The sequence below is a fragment of the Leptodactylus fuscus genome, chromosome 3 (genome assembly GCF_031893055.1).
Source record: "Leptodactylus fuscus isolate aLepFus1 chromosome 3, aLepFus1.hap2, whole genome shotgun sequence".
Taxonomy (NCBI): domain Eukaryota; kingdom Metazoa; phylum Chordata; class Amphibia; order Anura; family Leptodactylidae; genus Leptodactylus; species Leptodactylus fuscus.
The window spans coordinates 153,043,564-153,063,691 of NC_134267.1; the positions used below are offsets into that span (position 1 = coordinate 153,043,564).

General features: G+C 40.2%; 1 protein-coding gene across 1 annotated transcript in view; it reads right to left on the minus strand.

Moving 5' to 3' along the window:
• Window positions 1-809: 809 nt before the first annotated feature.
• Window positions 810-20,128, minus strand: part of LOC142197894 (putative cation-transporting ATPase 13A4) — a 64,484-nt gene continuing 45,165 nt past the window's right edge. The window contains exons 19-30 of the mRNA XM_075268565.1: window positions 17,902-18,065; window positions 15,902-16,021; window positions 14,699-14,778; window positions 12,588-12,630; window positions 12,378-12,487; window positions 10,640-10,736; window positions 8,310-8,382; window positions 7,061-7,235; window positions 6,372-6,574; window positions 3,080-3,168; window positions 2,846-2,926; window positions 810-1,030 (exon numbers count right to left, since the gene is read on the minus strand). Coding sequence (XP_075124666.1) covers window positions 812-1,030; window positions 2,846-2,926; window positions 3,080-3,168; window positions 6,372-6,574; window positions 7,061-7,235; window positions 8,310-8,382; window positions 10,640-10,736; window positions 12,378-12,487; window positions 12,588-12,630; window positions 14,699-14,778; window positions 15,902-16,021; window positions 17,902-18,065 — 1,454 coding nt within the window. The 3' untranslated portion in view covers window positions 810-811. The remainder of the gene's footprint in view (window positions 1,031-2,845; window positions 2,927-3,079; window positions 3,169-6,371; window positions 6,575-7,060; window positions 7,236-8,309; window positions 8,383-10,639; window positions 10,737-12,377; window positions 12,488-12,587; window positions 12,631-14,698; window positions 14,779-15,901; window positions 16,022-17,901; window positions 18,066-20,128) is intronic.

The window sequence follows — 20,128 nt, forward strand, 5'->3', positions numbered from 1 at the left end:
AGTACTTGAATGAACTAATACAATCAAAAATAAAATAACATCCAGGCTAAGGCACCACGTTGCGAAAATGCTGCAAAGTGGATGGGATTCTGGATAATCCCATCCACACATTGTGCTTTTGTAAATCGCAGCATTTGAATTATACCTACAGAAACCCTGGCGTGTTCCGTATAGGTCAGTGGTTCTTAACCTTGTTTGAGTTACCGAACTCACCAGTTTCATATGCACATTCACCGAACCCTTCTTTAGTGATAAATCAAATATGATTTTTTTCCAAATTCAAGACAAATTCAAGACATAGGTATATGTTTTTTTACTGGTACACAAAATGAACCATGCATAGGGCCTAGGGTTCGATGGTTAAGAACCACTGGTATAGGTATAATAGAGACAAAAAGTCTGCAGAGGAAAACTTTGTGGACTTTCTATGAAAAGTGCTGCAGAAAGCACTGCGATGCGTTTCCGCCATGTTTTTTCCGCAGCACTTTTTGGTTACAGCTCACTACGTGGGGCCTTAACCTAAGAGTACAGCATAAGGATTTACATGAGAAACAGTAATAGTCCAATTACTGTTCAACCGTTTGAGGAAAAGAAAAAAAAATAGATTTTAAAATAATCCATTAAAATGTAAATAATCCAATGACCAGGGATAAACAGAGACTGATTGTGTGTTGTTCCACTGTTTATATTAAAAATTGAATTTTTTTTATTGTTTATTGTTTTATTTTTTTTTATAAGAATTTGATTTTTAAAAACAGAGGCCTGAGCCCACTAAAGTAAGGCTGTCAAGCCGTATACTAATTCTGATAGGTCATAGTTTCTCGTTGATCTCAAAACTTGGATTCACATAATCTCCCAGTTCACTTGTTAGTGTTATATCTGTAGGAATTGTAACTTCTTTACGGTTGAGTGGTGGCCACTCGGAGTCATTTGATAGTAAGTGTTGTATCTTTTTATATGGACTCTTTGACCTATAGTTAGTTATACGTTTCATCAAGTTCCAGAGGTTTCTGTTTTCAATCAACGTTTCCTGCAAAAGTAAAAGTGCTTTATTTAAATTATTTGTGTGGTATTGCTTAAGAGGCATGTAAGATAAAAACAAGGGTCTTTTTTTTACAGAAACAGTGCCACTCTCGTACATAGGCTGTCTGTGGTACTGCAGCTATGTATTATTCAATTGACTGGAGAAGAATTGCTATACTACAGTCAACCTATGGACATGAATGATTCCTGCTTTCTGAAAAGCAAACCATCTTTTCTATCATCCAATCCTTTCATAGTGTGGCTATATAAAAAACATCATGTTCTTAATTCCTAAATTGACAAATCTTTCACACATCAATTATTTTTCCACATATCACATTCCACATTATATTTGTTTATTTTTGCATTTTGTGGGAGGCAGGATGACTAAAAAGTTGCAATTCTGGCATTGTGAATATATTTTCCATCATGGCATTCAATGTGTGGAATGATGTTATATTTTTACAATTATCATTTTCTTAGATACCAATTACATTTAATATTTTTGTCTGTTTGTTTATGTCAAATGGGTAAAACAGGGAGTGTTTTGAATTTTTAACATCATGAGGATACTTTTCAATTTTTGTGCTATTTCATATGAGGGTTTAATTTTTGCTGGATAAATTGAACTTCAGAACACACCATTTAATATTCTGAATAATGTACAGGTAAGCCAAAAAGAAAACTACATAATGGTGTAGAAAGGTAATTGTGCCATTTCCTTACAGGTTTAATTTCTACAGTATTCAAAATACAGCACAAGTAGAATTTTACCTACCATATATACTCGAGTATAAGCCGAGGCCCCTAATTTTACCACAAAAAACTGGGAAAACTTATTGACTCAAGTATAAGCCTAGGGGGAAATGCAGCAGCTAATGGAAAATTTAAAAAATTTAAATGCTCGGAGTTTTTGGGTGCAGTAGTTGCTGGGAGCTGGGGAAGGGGAGGGGGTGTTTTGGTTGTCTGTCTGCCCCTTCCCTGAGCTTGAGGACTGGGTTTTTTCCCCCCACTTGGAATTAAGCCTGGCTGAATATAGGGTATCTGCAGTGCTCCTATTAACCCCTTCCCGATGGAACAGGAGCACTGCAGATACCCTATATTCAGTAGACCGGGCACTGTCAGACACAGGGATACCTAATGTGTATGTGTTTCACAGTCATTTTCTACTTTCGTATCTATTCTAGGGAAAGGAGGGATTTACAACTTTTATTTTCATTTAAAGGTTCTTTTTTTTTTCATTATTGTATGGGAGACTCTATATATTGATATTGCGGCTGGTCATAGACACTCCCCCCTTCCCTAAGGGAATTTTTTTTTTTTTTTTTTTGCTGACTCGAGTATAAGCGGAGGGGGGGGGGCTTTTTCAGCACAAAAACTGTGCTGAAAAATTCAGCTTATACTCCAGTATATACTGTGGGTCAGGACAATGACATCAATACCAAATTTAGATTTTAGTTTTTATTTTTTGAATAAATAAAAAAACAACAAAACATTCATTTGATCACCATATTGTGACACCCATAACTTTTTTTTTTTAATATTTCCATGTACAGAGGGTCTTTTTTATTTAGAGTGTGAGCCCTATATAGGAATCACAATGTACATTTTCCCTATCAGTATGTCTTTGGAGTATGGGAGGAAATCCACACAAACACGGGAAGAACATACAAACTCCTTGCAGATGTTGTCTCTGGCAGGATTCGAACCCAATACTCCAGTGCTGCAAGGCTGCAGTGCTAACCACTGAGCCACAGACTACAAATTAAACATGCAGATGATGACATCTCACAGTTAGGTCATAGCTTGGCTTGTTACTTACCTCAGAAACATATGAAAGTGCTAATATAATGAGCAGCATAATTATTATAGCGCCTCTCCACAGGAGGGGGGTACACACAAGCTAAAAGAAAGAAAAGAAGAACATCCCATTCATTACAAATAGTTTATTCTGAAGTATAAGCAACTCAAGAATGGCTAACCGAAGCATCTCTAAGTACGCATGCAAACAAAATTAGGAAAAAAAAATATTTTAGAAGAACACATCAGTACTTACTTCCATAGCAGTATATAAATTAGAAATATGTGCAAATAGTAGAAAAAGGCACACTATGAACTGGATTACAATCACAATCACAAATATATCTGAAAAAAGAAGAAAAAAAGTGACAATTACGGTAAGTTTCAAAATCCAGTTTGAGTCAAATTCAGACTGTTCCTATGCCACATTCATTACAATATGTAATCACAGTGTGTTTGCTGCTGGATATGCAGAGGGCTCTGTCTACTACTCTGCTGGAGCTTTTCGGTCAGTGGCTACAGTGTGCAGTAGGGGTGTCTGTGCTGCTAGAGCCCAAAAATTAGAAAGAAATTCAGACAGAGAGCAGAGTTTACTCCTTAGTGCCATGTACAACAACTGGCTTTATGTAGTTGTCACAAAAAAACATAAATATATAGACTGATGATGGTGAGGCACAGAAACTGCATATTCTAGCTTGCAATCTGCTACAATGATCAGAAATGGCAATAATTCACATCCTGACAGTACAGTAATTTCAGACTTACAGGTTTTATATATATATATATATATATATATATATATATATATATATATATATAAATACTAGAGGGAGGACCCGGCTTCGCACGGGTATATTACATTTTATGTTTGTGTAGTGGCCCCATAAGAATTGTCCAATTTTGCACTGGTGTATTTTGTATGTGGTTTGTGTGTATGTCCATAAGCATCATGTGATTATGTGTATCTCATTTTGGATGTCAGTGAAAAACCTGTGATCAGTTGTTATGGATACCTGGAGTAAAGCTGTATCTAATCCTTCCCCGTGTAGTACTGTGTTTAGATGCAAGTATCCAATCCTTGTTGGTGTGGTACTGTGTGCAGATGCACATATCTAATCCTCCCCGTGTGGTATTGTGTGAAGAGGCGCGTATCTAATCCTACGGCATCTGGAACTGTGTGTAGACACGTGTATCTAATCCTACGGCATGTGGTATTGTGTGTAGATGCGCGTATCTAATCCTACGGCATGTGGTACTGCGTGCAGACGCGTGTATCTAATCCTAAGGCATATGGTACTGTGTGTAGATGCACGTATCTAATCCTACGGCATGTGGTACTGTGTGCAGACGCGTGTATCTAATCCTATGGCGTGTACAACTGTGTGAAGACACGTGTATCTAATCCTCCCGTGTGGTATTGTGTGAAGAGGCGCGTATCTAATCCTACAGCGTCTGGAACTGTGTGTAGACACGTGTATCTAATCCTACGGCATGTGGTATTGTGTGTAGATGCGCGTATCTAATCCTACGGCATGTGGTACTGCGTGCAGACGCGTGTATCTAATCCTAAGGCATATGGTACTGTGTGTAGACGCACGTATCTAATCCTACGGCATGTGGTACTGTGTGCAGACGCGTGTATCTAATCCTATGGCGTGTACAACTGTGTGAAGACATGTGTATCTAATCCTAACGTGTGGTATTGTGTGAAGAGGAGCGTATCTAATCCTACGGCTTGTGGAACTGTGTGTAGAGGCGTGTATCCAATCCCCTGGCATGTGGTACTGTGTGCAGATGCGCATATCTAATCCTATGGCATGTGGTACTGTGTGTAGACGCGCGTATCTAATCCTCCCCCGTGTGGTACTGTGTGTAAACACGCGTATCTAATCCTCCCCTGTGTGATACTGTGTGCTGAGACGCGTATCTAATTCTCTGGCTTGTGGTACTGTGTGCAGAGACATGTATCTAATTCTCTGGCTTGTGGTACTGTGTGCAGAGACACGTATCTAATCCTCCAAAGTGTGGTATTGTGTGAAGAGGTGCGTATCTAATCCTTTGGCGTGTGGAACTATGTGTAGACACGCGTATCTAATCCTACTGCATGTGGTACTGTCTGCAGACACGTGTATCTAATCCTATGGCGTGTACAACTGTGTGCAGATGCACGTATCTAATCCTCTGGAATGTGGAACTGTGTGTAGATGCATGTATCTAATCCTACGGCATGTGGTACTCTGTGCAGACGCGTGTATCTAATCCTATGGTGTGTACAAATGTGTGCAGACGCACGTATCTAATGCTCTGGAGTGTGGAACTGTGTGTAGACGCCTGTATCTAATCCTTTGGCATGTGGTACTGTGTGCAGACGCGTGTATCAAATCCTTCAGTGTGTGGAACTGTGTGCAAAAATGCGTATTTAATCCTCTGGTGTGTGGGACTGTGTGCAGACCCGTGTATCTAATCCTATGGCGTGTACAACTGTGTGAAGACACGTGTATCTAATCCTCCCCTGTATGGTATTGTGTGAAGAGGCGCGTATCTAATCCTACGGCGTGTGGAACTGTGTGTAGACGCGTGTATCCAATCCCCTGGCATGTGGTACTGTGTGCAGATGCGCGTATCTAATCCTATGGCATGTGGTACTGTGTGTAGATGCGCGTATCTAATCCTCCCCCGTGTGGTACTGTGTGCAGACGTGCATATCTAATCCTTTGGCATGTGGAACTATGTGTAGACGTGCGTATCTAATCCTACTGCATGTGGTACTGTGTGCAGACGCGTGTATCTAATCCTATGGCATGTACAACTGTGTGCAGATGCGCGTATCTAATCCTCTGGAATGTGGAACTGTGTGCAGACGCACGTATCTAATCCTCTGGAGTGTGGAACTGTGTGTAGACGCCTGTATCTAATCCTTCGGCATGTGGAACTGTGTGCAGAAATGCGTATTTAATCCTCTGGTGTGTGGGACTGTGTGCAGACCCGTGTATCTAATCCTCTGGCATGTGATACTGTGTGCTGATCTGTGTATCTAATCCTCTGATGCGTGTATCTCAGTTTGGATATCAGTGTTGTATTGTGCATGTGGAGTGACCGTGTGTATTGCAGTTGGAATATGAGTGAAAGTCTTGCAGGTTTGTATTGGCTAAGGGGGGGGGGGGCACTGTGTTTGGAATGCTGTATCTCAGCAACGGTACGTCCGAGCGAGTTGGAGTCTTGTCTTAAACCTTCCCGGATATCTGAAGTATCTCTGTACCAAATTTGGTGAAGATCGGTCCAGTCGTTTGGTTCGCATTAGAGAACAGACAGACAGACAGACAGACAAGAATTCATTTTATAAGATAGGGAGATATATATTAGTTAGTCTAGTAATGGTCAAGAAGAGGTTAAATGAAGGAAATGACAAATGGGTGACAGTCACTATTAAACCTGGGAGGCAAAAGTATAATTTTTACCAAACATTTGCTGAATAAATCCACAGGTAGTACCAATGTGGTGCATCTGATATTTTACATTAAATACTATTAACTTATCGCCTTACTTACAATTGGTATATACAGGTTGTCTGAATGGTTTCCCTTTTGAGAATACAAAAGCAACAATTAAACAGTTTAGCGTTCCCAAAAACCAAACAGTAGTGTTTTCATAACTCTGAGCTGTAGAGTCTCCAGCGGAGTCCGGTGGTTGCAGAATGTAGTCATTACTAGTTGTGTTACTTAAGGAACTTTCATTCGCTGGTCTACAGGCACTGTGGTGGAGAAAAAAATGGGTTCAACTTTAGCTATGAAAATGTATGACCATTTTCCAGAAAGACATACCAGACCCTTGTGAGAGAGACTTATGTCCAAAAGAACAAAGGATTGTTCCCCTCTTACAAGTTCTGCTATTATACATTCCAACAACAGCAAAAATCAGGTCAAACCCAACCCGGGACTGCCACAGCTGCCACTTTTTAGCAGTTTGCCAATTTTTCAAACTGTGCCAGCAAAAATTGAACTATTGGCATGTAATGTGCTATTGGGGCACACTTGGATGATTCTGCACACATACTATTGTCAGAAGATCTTTGTGGCTTTAGAAAACCAGACTACATGTTCTTCTAATTGGTCATTTATACACAACAGAAGAACACATTGGCAGGGGCAACATAAAACTCTCCCACAAAATAGTGAACATAGCTCTTTACTTTCTGTGGAGTTTTGGGAAATGTATAATAGCAGATTCTTTTTCTTACCTATAGAAGTCAGTTGAATTGTACCACCTCTGCTCCTGCACAATTATAAAGCCACAGATTTGTAAGATGAGACTGAGGATAATGTTAAGTATGACAGAAAGCAACAAAGGAGGAGAGATCAGTTGTGCTGGTGGTCTATAAGGGGCAAGCTTTGGATAGGCATGATTCAAGCTCACTGAAACAAGAAAAAAGAAATCAATGTTATTGGACATGTGGCAAGTCATGGAGAACCTTGTCTGCTTCCGAAAATAGATTTTTAAATTTTATGGTTCCTTGCCATCAAATACTGAAAACCACCTTAGGCCGGGGCCCCACGGGATGTAAACGCCGTGATTTTACAGTGTAAGCAAAGGGAATCCCATACCCACTTTGCGGAAGAAATCGTAGTGTGGACGCGCTGCGATTTGCAAAGCCGTTGGGGCTTTGCAAATCGCAGCATGTCAATTATATCTATGGAAATGTGGGCGGCTTTGCCGTAGATATAATGGGAAGAGAAAGTCCGCAGAGGAAAACTCTGTGAATTTCTCTTAAAAGCGCTGCGGAAAGAACCGCGGTGCGTTCACACCGCGGTTCATTCCGCAGCGCTTTAACGCTGCGATTACGGCCCGTGGGGCCTTAGCTTTATTCAGGACTATAGTTAAAAAGTGTATTTATTCTGGAGGACACAACATTTCCATTGACAAACAAATGATTTCACTACTTTCGATGTGACTAGTTCTTTGTTTCCACCGTGGTGGCACCGCAAGGAAATTCAGTATTTGTTGTTGAGTTGGTTCGCAATGCTTTGCCAATGGGAAAGACTAACGTTTCCATATAGTGCATTGATATACAACTAATTTCAATGCTTTCATTGTGACTAATTCTTCATTTCCACTGTGGTTGTGCTGCAGAGAAATTCCGTACCTGTTTTGGGATGGCTTCCAATCCCTTGCCAGCAGGATATCATTTATAGGCTGTTTTCACACATAGCAGTTTCATTTATTTTATTATTCAAGCACACTTTTGCAAGATCTTAATATATAATATTGAACAGTCTACACACAATGATGATCTGGTTTTTGGCCTTTTGCGGAGTCAGTGCATTTTTATAATGCATTTTGAGGTGTTTTCTTCCATGTGATTTTCCAATAAATTATAAAGACGGCATAAAAATAACAAAAAGATGACATATGCACAAAAAATAGAAAATGCCACCATAATGTATGTATAAAAATATGCCAATATTTGAAATCCATGACATTTAACTTACTTGTCACACTAATGATAGTGGTTATAGCCAAGTCTTGGAACAGGAATTGGTAGTTCGCATAGGAATTCTTCTCCTGTACGGTGAAATAAATACATTTCATAAATTGGCCTTAAAGGCCATAACAGTTTGGAATACAGTAATATACCCTGAGTTTTACATTAACAATTTACAAAAATGTATAGTCCCCCTTAAAATAAATAGTTAATTCCACAACTTACTTAAAAGATACAGAAATGGCAACATTTTTTGACAGCTTATTCCAAGGATAAGTGATCAATATCAGAAGGGTGGTGTTCTGGCACCCAGCAGATCAGCTCTGCAGATGAACTGACATTAGTAGTTGAGGCATTATAAAACAGTGTATAGAGCTGATAGTGTGTAGTGGCAGTGAGTGGTTACTGCAGCTCAGGTCCCATTCACATCTATAGAAGCTGAGCTGCAGTAACTACTCACTGCCACTACACAGTTGACAGAGCGGTCTGCCTCCAGCCCTAGTAAACCCCTACCAATCTGACACTGATGATCTATCCTAAGTAAAGGCCTTCAAAAAATTTTGCCTGACATTTTCTACATAACCTCTAATATTATGGATCATGCTCCTTGGCAACAAATAAACATCCTCAAAATTACAAAAATACATGACAAGCAAATCTCAGAAAATTAAACCATTTTCCAGGTAAGTTCAAGCCCCAAGAGATCTCATGAACACACATGTATTACGGTTGCATGAGACTCTACTTTCTATCCCAATGATTCCAATTACATACAGAAGCATACAAAGGTGTTTTATGTCAGACTCTATACAAATCTTATTGAATTTTTTTTATGCTCTATCGGAATTTATATGTGTATTTCCTCCTAGAAGCATTGTTGTACATTAGGGGAATGAGCAGCTTAAGGGGGTTGTCACACCAAAAATATTGTTTAGCGTTCAATCTAGTCTATAACTATAAACATTATTGTGCTAAAAAAAAAATGGTGGATATCCCTAGCTATTACAGTAACACCATCTACTATTTCTATAGAACAGCCTTTCTGTGTCCTCCTCAGTAAATGTAAAGTGATCAGTCATGAGTCTATATGTACTGTGAGAGAGTGAAAGGTGTGGTCTGGGAAGACAGGTATGTCCCAGCCAGGCAGCTAAAGGGTGTTTGGTAAAGACCCACACCAGGGAGGTCAGCTGATTAATCAGGCCCTAATAACAGTCTGTGTGTGAAGACTAGCAGTGTGGCACCACACTGACAGAGCTGACCTGTCCAGACCAAATCCACAGTGCAGGTACTGTGCCACCCATTGTTGTTGCCAAGGTGGGAGTCTGGTAACCAGTCTCCTGTATAGTCAGGGAAAAGTTCCTTATGTTTAAGTTAGTTCTCAGCTGAGAAGGGTTTTGTTTTGGTTATTTCTGCCTTTGCAAAGGCAGTTAACGTACTATAAGTGAATAGAGCCTGAACTTGTGTGCAACCCAGTGTCTGTGTTCCTGTTTCCTGCACTGCTACAAGCATTTACCTGAGCGATTCCCTACAGTACTCATGACTGAGGGCGCTGAGTTGGTTGCCTTTAAAGATGCATAGTTTTCGCTTCCTATCAGAGGAGATTCTTAGATAGTGATAACAGAGACCGCATTACTCCAATTATACTTGCTCATCATCTACTCCAACAAGACTGAGCATGTGTGTCCACCTTAGCACATTTACAGAAGTGGATGGACACAGAAAGGCTTTTCATAAAAATAATAGGTACTGTAACGTAAATCCTTAATATCTGGACATATAAATTCTTTTTATTTTTGTAATATGTGTAAATACAAGCACAGGTTTACAATTACAATATGGGCTGGCTTTAACTATAAACAATATTCTTTATAGGATAACTCCTTTGAAGAGGACATGTCCACCCTCCTAAAACGTCTGTTTTAATCAATAATTGTATGCCCTATGAAATAATTGGGGAGCGTTTTCATTGAAGATATATAGTATGCAGAACATTAAAGATGAAAGAAAAGAGGGCAAATAATTTATATTTGATATGGAATACAAAGGACAGTACCTAGCAAAACACATCAGGAAAGTTCACAGGTCCTCTTAAAAATTGATCATCTTTAGACAGTATACACTCCTTTATTTTGTATTATGATTAAGTAAAATGAACTGGTACTTCAAAGAATTTGTAAGACAATCATGACTTCCCTATAAGTTTCTAAAAATGGATCCCCTAACCTATGGCACTTGCAAATAACGGGTCATTACTTTACAAGGCTTTTCTACAGTATGCTTATGCACATCTCTATAGCATGTAGAGAGATAATCTCATAGAACTTTTAGACATCATACCCAGTAAAGCAGCAGCACACCAACATACTGGATCATACTATAAAGTGCCATGTACTTGAACACACAGAAGGAAGTAACCAGAGCAGCTCGTCCTTCTCTGCAAGAAAAGAATATAACAGTAAATAAGGAGAATTTACTTTTTCAAGGAAATTTAAAAATAAAGTACTTTGTCATTCATCAGGTCCAGTACAATGCAAAAACAGAAAATCTACACACCTTGGGTTAAATGTGGGAAGACATTATCAGGGGTTGCTTTGCGAAAAGAGGAGGAAAGCCCTTACGTTACACCACTCTTCAGGAAATGTATGGCATGAATTGTTTCACAACTTGGCATCATCAGGGCTTTTTTAGTGATTTTATCAATCATTGTATAGTGGTATAATTTTAACGCTCTTGGTCAGTGGTTCTCAAAGCGAAGTATGCATACACTTGGGGTACTTCCAGTTATCTCCAGGGGTAAACACCACAGTGAGAGCCCCCCTAACCCTAATAGTAGCGTGTGGGGTTCGCCACCTACAAACTATTATACTCTGTGGTCTCTTCAGACCCTCAGAGTATAATTAGCGGAGGCCCAGAGTAGGTGAATAAATGTAATAAACAGTGTTATTCACCTCCCCTGGGCTCCTGTTTTCCCTGTGCTCTTCTGGCCTTCAGAGTTGAAGTCAGGGACTGCTGAGGCATGAGATTGGACCTCACTGATCATGTATAAAGAAGTAAATTGTCATTATGCCACATGACCTATGTGATTGCTGAGGCCCAATCACAGGTCTCAGCAATCCCAGGCATCATCTCTGGAGGATGGAAGATCACCAAAAGCAGTGCCACAGCCCAGGGGTAGGTGAATAAAATGTTTTTATGTTTGTTCACCTCTGCTAATTATACTCTGAGGGTCTGAAGAAACCCCAGAGTATAGTAGTTTGTGTGTGATATACTGCCAAAATTTCAGGTTCAGCTGAACCTCCGAAAATGCGGGTTTGGCCAAACCCAAAATTGTTAGAAGAGCCACTATGGGACGTTATACTGTATGGAGGGCCTACTATGGGACATTATACTATGTGGAGGGCTACTATGGGACATTATGTATGAAAGTCCACTATGAGACATTATACTGTGCAGGGACAACAAGAGGACATTAACATCCTGAGGCCATGGTACCCTTCATCCTCCCCGGTAGTAAGCAATGAATGCAAATTACCACTCACTTCTTTAACATCACTGTGCATAGGACCAATTTATAATATGTGGGGGGCACTGTGGGGTCTTTATATAACATGTGGAGCACTGAAGTGTGAGTGACATTATTCTGCTTATGGGAGCACTAAGCAGGCCATTATACTACACGTGGGGACACTGAGGGAGATACTGCATAACTGTAAACAAAGGATCCAAATAAAGTCTCATTTTATTAACATTTATAAGTGATCGCTACATTGGGGTTACTCAGTTGGGACATTTTCTCACCAAGTCGCTTTTTGTTTGAAAAGGTTACTGCTCTAGGTGATCACTGTATGGTGGCAATATTAGGAAATGTATGTTGTATTATTTGCTTATTATAAGCCCAAGGTTTAACATGACGGTTAACATGAAAGCCAGTGCGCTACTGTTGTAGCAAACTATAAAATAAGCTATTAGGGAAAGGTCAAGATGACATTTTCTGCATCTATTTATTTAAAAAGTTAAGTGTCAAGTTAAAATATAGGAATAGAAACATGCTAAAAAAGATCTAGGACAAACTTACTTTAATAGTTGTGGGACACATTCAATATTTGGAGTGTGTGATGTGAATGGAGAAGCCACTGAAGCTTCCTGTTCAGACAGTGAAATTCCAACATGAGCCATTTTCAGGGCCTGAAATGAATGATGTGTTAAAGTAAAAAATCAAATAAAAATCAAAGTACTCCAGAAGCATTGAGACAAAAATAAAACACAAAGATGGCAGGTTACTTACACCGCAGTCATTTGCGCCATCACCACACATACCAACGTAATACCTAAAATAAAATAAAGTAAGTAATATCATTCTCATTCACACCTTAGTCTTAACCATTATGTTTTCTTACAATGAAAAAGAAAAATAAGCGCAACACCATCCTCGATTACAACATGCCAAGAAGTTTAGCATCTACTTAGAGTTGTATTAGGATATAATATGTACAGATTAGAGATGAGCGAGTAGTACAGTATTCGAAATACTAGTACTCGATCGAGTACCACTCACTATTCAAATGTAAAAGTTTGATGCAGAACCAGCATTGATTGGCCGAATGCTATACAGTCGGCCAATCAATGCTGGTTCTTCTCCTACCTTTAGAAGTCTTCTCCGTGCAGCTTCCCTGCGGCGTCTTCCGGCTCTTCATTCACTCTGCCAGGCATCGGGCCTGGGCAGAGCCGACTGCGCATGTCCGCTTGTAGTGCGGGCATGCGCAGTCGGCTCTGCCCAGGCCCGATGCCTGGCACAGTGAATGAAGAGTCAGAAGACGCCGCGGGGACGCTGCAAGGAGAAGACTGCTCGGAGGATCCAGCCCAACCCTCACTCGTGGACTTGGTAAGTACAATTTGATCGAACGTTGCCTACCCCTGAAACAAGCATTTTCCCCCCATAGAATATAATAGGGTTCGATATTCGATTCGAGTAGTCAAATATTGAGGGGCTACTCGAAACGAATATCGAACCTCGGACATTTTACTGTTCGCTCATCTCTAGTACAGATGTTCTTTTCTGCAGGTTCAGTATATTATATAAACAGGCATTTAACTTTTAGGGTATATCCACACAATCTGCAATTTCCAGTTTGAAAAAAAAACAGGCTGTGCAAACAATCTGCTTAGTTTTCCTTCATATTCTATATACAGTATATGAAATGATATGTTAACATACAGAAACTACAAGGAATGAAACAACACTTTTCCAGTCTCATTTGTTTAGCTCGGTCCCTAAGACATCCAAACTTCTTTCTATTTCCTGCCACCTCAAATTCAAAAACATTTTACCAAATTTGCTCATCTCTCATTCATAAGTAAAGCAAAATACAATCCCTGACTACTGCAACCTACTCTGAGGTCTACTCTCAAATATAGCACCCTAAGAATCAGTCCAACATCTAATTTCTTATATAAAAAATGAATTTCTGTCTTTCTGTTCTTTATGTGCAACCAAACGACTGGACCGATCCTCACCAAATTTGGCACACAAGTACATCAGATGCCCAGAAAGGTTTTAGACAGGGTCTTAGCTCTCTAAGACGTACGATTCCTGAAATATAGTGTTCCCAAAAAACGACCTGCATTAGCCAATACAAGCCTGCAAGTCATATTCCAACTGCCATACACATGGTCTCATGTCCCTTATCAACCAATAGAAGCTCGTAGGCGCTTAGTCTCCACATGCTTACAGCTTTACTGCAGATTTCCATAACAACCCAGCCATTTTTCTTCACTGCTGTAGGTCACCTTTAAAGGGGCAGGGCTTTGTGGATGACACTGTTATACAAGGTCACTTACACACAGTTTTACTCCAGGTTTACATAACGACCAATTACAGGTTTTTCACTGATATCCAAACTGAGATACACATGATCACATAATGCTTATGGACCAATGCAAACTCGCAGGTTCTTCAGTTTTCACATACACACAGCTTTACACCAGGTTTCCATAGTGATCAACCTATTCTTATGGGGCCACTATACAAACAAAAAAATTAAATATACCCGTGCAAAGCTGGGTCCTTCGATACTATAAATATCACCACATCCAGTTAGACACAGAACAGATGACATTTACATGTTTAACACATGAAACATGTAACTGACAAACAGTTCCACATATATAAATTCACAATGGCCAAACAGCATTATTTTAAATATCATTTTAGCTGTATATTATGGGAGTTCCCATTACATCGTACATTAAGCCAGTTTAGATGAAAAGTTTAAGTTATTGCATCAGGAGTCCTTAGAATGTTAGAATTTGTTTAGAATCTGGTTGCTATTTTGAAACAAACCTATGAGAATTGTACAGTGGTAATAAGGAGTTTGAAGACAATTACAAATTACTTACCCTAGTTTTTGGAATTCCTCAACAAGGCTTGACTTTTGTCCTGGAGACATTCGAGCAAAAACTGTTCCATTTATGAGCATCTGAAAATGACACACAAATTTTAGTCATAGCAGTCATAGTCACTAGAGATGAGCGAATAGTATTTGATCGAATACTACTATTTGATCGAATAGTAGTATTCAATCAAAAGCCCACATTTGCATAGTTATTGGTGTAGTCAGTCGAATACCACGCAGAAAGGCGGGAAATATTTGTTTCCTTCCAACCTCCCCAGGCGCCGTTTTTTTTTGTTTGTTTTTTAACACCAATGTCTATGGAGGGGAGGTATTCGATCGAATATACTCGCTCATCTCTAATAGTCACAAATCATAAATGTTCTGTGCATTGTAAGCCACTATAGAGGAACAACAATTTTATAGATAGATCTGACAAATGCAAAATGGCTCCCAAATCAATATTACTGCTGTGGAGCAGTACTCTTAGAGTACATTCACTACACTTGTGGCCATTTATAGTCAAATCTGGCAAATAAGGCCCTGACCCAGGACACTTTTAGGTTTATTTTCATATCTATAAAAAATAAAATTCATCACTATTATTTACACAGTCCAGTTATATTAATGTGACCACCGCCTACTTTTGACGTCAACGTTAAATAACCAATCGCAGTAGGCGCATGTCATAAGCCATCTGGGTGCACTCATCATTGTGGAAGGCATCATGGATCAACACAAGTATGCATCTATCCTTGCGGACCATGTTCACCCCTACATGCAAATAGTTTTTCTTTAGGATGATGGCATCTACCAGCAGGACAATGCAACGTGTCATAAAGCTTGCAGTGTACGTGCGTTGTTCGAGGAGCACCAGGATGAGTTTACCATACTCCCTTGGACAGCAAATCACCCAGACTTGAACCCAATTGAGAATCTGTGGGACCACCATCTGTGGGTTGCTCGCGCCATGGATGCTCAACTGCGTAACCTAGCGCAGATGGCCACGGCACTGGAGTCTGCATTGCTCAACATCCTAGTGAACATCATCACAACATCCCCTCTCTGTAATACTGCATGATTTTTTGTTTGTTTGTTTTATAGTTCAGGTTTTGAGTTAGTGAAAATGGGAAAATTGTCGTAACAGTGAAGAGATTAAGAACACATGTCCATCCAAAAAATATATATATATCAGAATTGAGGAACTTACTTTTTGTAACAAATTATTAAAATAATGTAAAATGACGTCGTAAGTGCTTCCAGTCATGGCAAAATAATAAGGAGGCTTTTCAAGGTCTGATTTTGAATCTTGAATATCAACAAAGATGTCCTAAAACAATATAAATGAAATGTTCTTCAGTCTAATCAAATGGTCAGATGTCCTAAAACAATATAAATGCAATTTTCTTCAGTCTAATCAAATGGTCAGATGAAAACCAAAATGGTACCAATAAAAAGCAGAGGTCATCCCGCAAAAACAAGCCCTCAACCAGCCCTGTCTACAAAAAAATGAAAATGTTATGCCTTTCAGAAGATGGCGATACAAAAATAATTGATTTTTTTCCCTGAATTGAATTTTATTCTGCACAAATAGCAACGCATTAAAAAATATAAATGAGGTATCGCCATAATCGTACCGAATTGCAGAATAAAGGTAACATGTTACTTATGCTGTAGAATGCACGGGAAAAAATGCTAAAAAGCAATGCCAGAATTGATGTTTCCTTTTACATCCCACCCAGAAAGAGTTAATAAAATGTAGTCAATAAGTTACAGGCACCCCAAAATGGTGGCATTGAAAAGTACATCTAGTACCGCAAACACCAAGCCCTCATATGGCCACATTGTCAGAAAATAAAAATATAAATCTAGCTTGTACAATGTGAAGACAAAAACCCTAAAAGTCATAAGTGGCTGCGACTAGAAGGAAATGTATAAGCTGTGCAAGCGTTTTCAGGGGACACCCCATATTTAGAGCTTATGAGAGATAATACAACAGCGCTGATCCCCCAGAATGCCCCTCTTCCCCGTCCGTGTCATAGGAGCTAGTGGGAAAATAGAATGGGATTTGGTGTACCCAATTTACTCCGCACAGCTTACACATTCACTTCGGGGTTACTAATGCTCACTACATCACTTGATAAATTCTTTGAGGGGTGCGGTTTTCAAAATGGGGTCACTTTCTAGAGGTTTCCACTGTTTTGACTCCTCAAGGGCTTTGTAAATGCGACATGGTTCCTGAAACTGATCACAGCCAGATCTGCCCTCTAAAAGCTCCTTGGCGCGCCTTCCCTTCTGCGTCTCGCTGTGTGTCCATATATTAGTTTACACCCACAAGTGGGGTACTATGGTAGTACGGAAGAACTTGCATAACAAATTGTGGGATGCGTTTTCTCCTTTAACCCCTTGTGAATGTGCAAATTCTAGGGCTAAACGAAAATATTAGTAAAATAAAATAAAATTTGAAAATTTCACCTCCATTTTGTATTAATTCCTGTTAAGCACTTATAGGGTTAAAATACTAGGTATATGTTGTTTTGGCTTATTTAAGGGATGCAGTTTTGAAAATGGGGTGATTTATGGGGGGGTTTAATACAAAGGTCTTTCAAATCCCCTTCATAACTGGATTAATCCCTTAAAAAATGGGTTTTGGAAATTTCTTGAAAATTTTGAATATTGTTGTTTCACTTGTAAACCTTATAATGTCTGTAAAAAATAAAAGGGTGACTAAAGTTTGATGCCGACATAAAGCAGAGATCTGGGACATGAGATTTATGATATAATTTTGGCGGTCTGACTACCTGTATACAATGCACATAATTTCAAACTTTATAAAATGCATATTTTTCAAAATTTCCAACAAATTTCCTATTTTTTCATAATTAACCACAAAACATATCAACCAAAATTTACTACTAACATGAAGTATAATGTGTTACGAAAAAACAATCTCAAAATCACTTTGGTAAGCTAAAGCATTCCAAAGTTATTGCCACATAAAGTGACACATGTCAGTTTTGAAAAATCGAGCTTGGTCAGGAAGTCAAAAAGTGCCATCGGCGGGAAGGGGTTAAGGACCTCAGCAAAGGATAGGACATTAACTTTTAACTCTCAGAAACCCCTTTAACTATATTTTGCTTTTTTAAATTGCCATATATTTTACAACTGTGGTCATTACACTACTCAACAATTGTATAACCAAGAACTTACCACTTCTTCAAAACTTTTTCGTTTCACACCCTCTACAAGAGTCCATGTAATAGATGCCATGCTAGATATAGTAGGCTCCTTGGCATCTACTAGGATAACATTGCTGTTTTCACTTATCATCCCAGAGTTTTTAGCAACAGTCACAGCTGTCTGCAGATTGTCACCTACAGGAGGAAGGTGAGGTGTGTTATAACTGTATATTATCTAGCCCTTTAACCTAGTATGATGAGAATGTAGATTAGTGAAACAACATAACATTAAATAATAAAACTACAATAAAAATGTAATCATTTGATGCAAATTCCAAACACATCTATGGCAGCAAGGATAACAAAACACATGAGAGATGATCACTTCTGGGTTAATCATTTTTTACAGAAATATAAAATGTCATTATATATGTCCATGTACATACACACTGAAGTAAAGAATAGAGTTAATAGTTTGTACAGGGTAGGAGACAGTGGTGTAAATAGGAATGGCAGGGCCCCAAGGCGAACATTTGAAATGCCCCCCCCTCCAACCGACCCAACCCCTGCACACATTATGCCTCATAATGGCCCCTATACACAGTATTATGTCCCACAGTGGTCCCTGCACACAGTATGATACCCCATAGTAGCCACCGCACACAGTATTATGCCCCATAGTGGTCCTTGCACAAAGTATTATGCCCCAGCCATTGTGGGCTCTGGCGCACTCCCCGCTGATGTTGGCCATCTTCTATGATGGACTAGATGTCAGTTGACCCGGCCTGCGTCGTGATGCATAATGACGCAGGACCCAGCCCACGTGATGTCTGGGACGTCACCAAGTAGGCCCGAAGCCTTCTGGAGCACAGAAGAGGTCAGTAACTATGTATATGTTCCATCACCTACCCTGGGTCTCCGATTATTATACTCTGGGGTATGAAAAGACCCCAGAGTATAATAATAGTGGTGTTTGTTAGGGTTCATGGGCTCGCGGCCTTACCTACCAATCCCCTCTCCTGCTCACAGCCTACGCAGAAGGGGAAGTGCAGTGAGCAGGAGAGTGGATCGGTAAGTAAATAGGGCTCATTACCTGCTGGAGCTACTCCAGCAGGTAAGGGCCTATTAAAAAAAAAAAAAAACATCAGGGGCACGCCGGGCCCCTAATGTCCAGGGCCCTGTGGCAGCCGCTACTGCTGCTACCGCGGTAGTTACGTCCCTGGCAGGAGACCCCACTCTATGATGTCCACATCCTCGAATTGCAGAAAGAGAGTTTGTTGAGAGGAGACGAGAACCGTTTTAAATGACACTCTAGAAAAAAGGAGTCTCAATTATATACATGCATAGGCTTACAGAGTTTGAACACCAGGGGGAGCCAGTGCAAGCAGGTAATTGTAACAGGGGTCTTTTTTATTTTATTTTAATAAATAAAAATACTTTAATCTTAAGTGCAAACTCAGTTTATGAATCACCATTTAAGCCAAACCTCCTTTCAACTTCCCTTTCAATTTAGGTTTCTCTTATCTTTATTTCTTGATATCTATACACAGGGCCGGCTCCAGGTTTTTATGGGCCCTTGGGCGACAGCGCCTCAGTGGGCCCCCTTGTAAAGGAGGTGGGGGGAGTCGAGACACTGTGCGTTGCAGATGAAGCGAGTGACGTCATGCAGGAGTGTGGCGTCACCAACGCCATACCTCCACCCACTTTTATGTTGATTCCACCCATTCTCATTCATTATGTGCTCCCACACAGTATAATCCTCCTACAGTCACCTGTAAATTATATGCCCCCCCTCCATCTCTCCCCCAGTTTCATATACACCCTTCCTCTGCCCCCAGTTTCATGTCCCCCCTCCATCTCTGTCCCCAGTTTCATCACGTTCTCCCCCTTCATCTGCCCACAGTTTCATGTCCCCCGTCTCTGCCCCAGTGTCATGCCGTTCCCCCCCTCCCCTTCATTTGCCCCTTCAGTTTCATTGGGCCCCCTCCATCTCTGTCCCCAGTTCCATGCCGTTCTCTCCCCACCCCCTCCATCTGCCCCAGTGTCATGCTGTTCTCCCCCCCCCCTCCATCTGCCCTAGTGTCATGCTGTTCCCCCCTCCCCTTCATTTGCCCCCCAGTTTCTTTGGGCCCCCTCCATCTCTGTCCCCAGTTTCATGCCGTTCTCTCCCCACCCCCTTCATGTTCTCCAGTGTCATGCCGTTCCCCCCCTCCCCTTCATTTGCCCCCCAGTTTCATGGGCCCCCTTCATTATGTTTC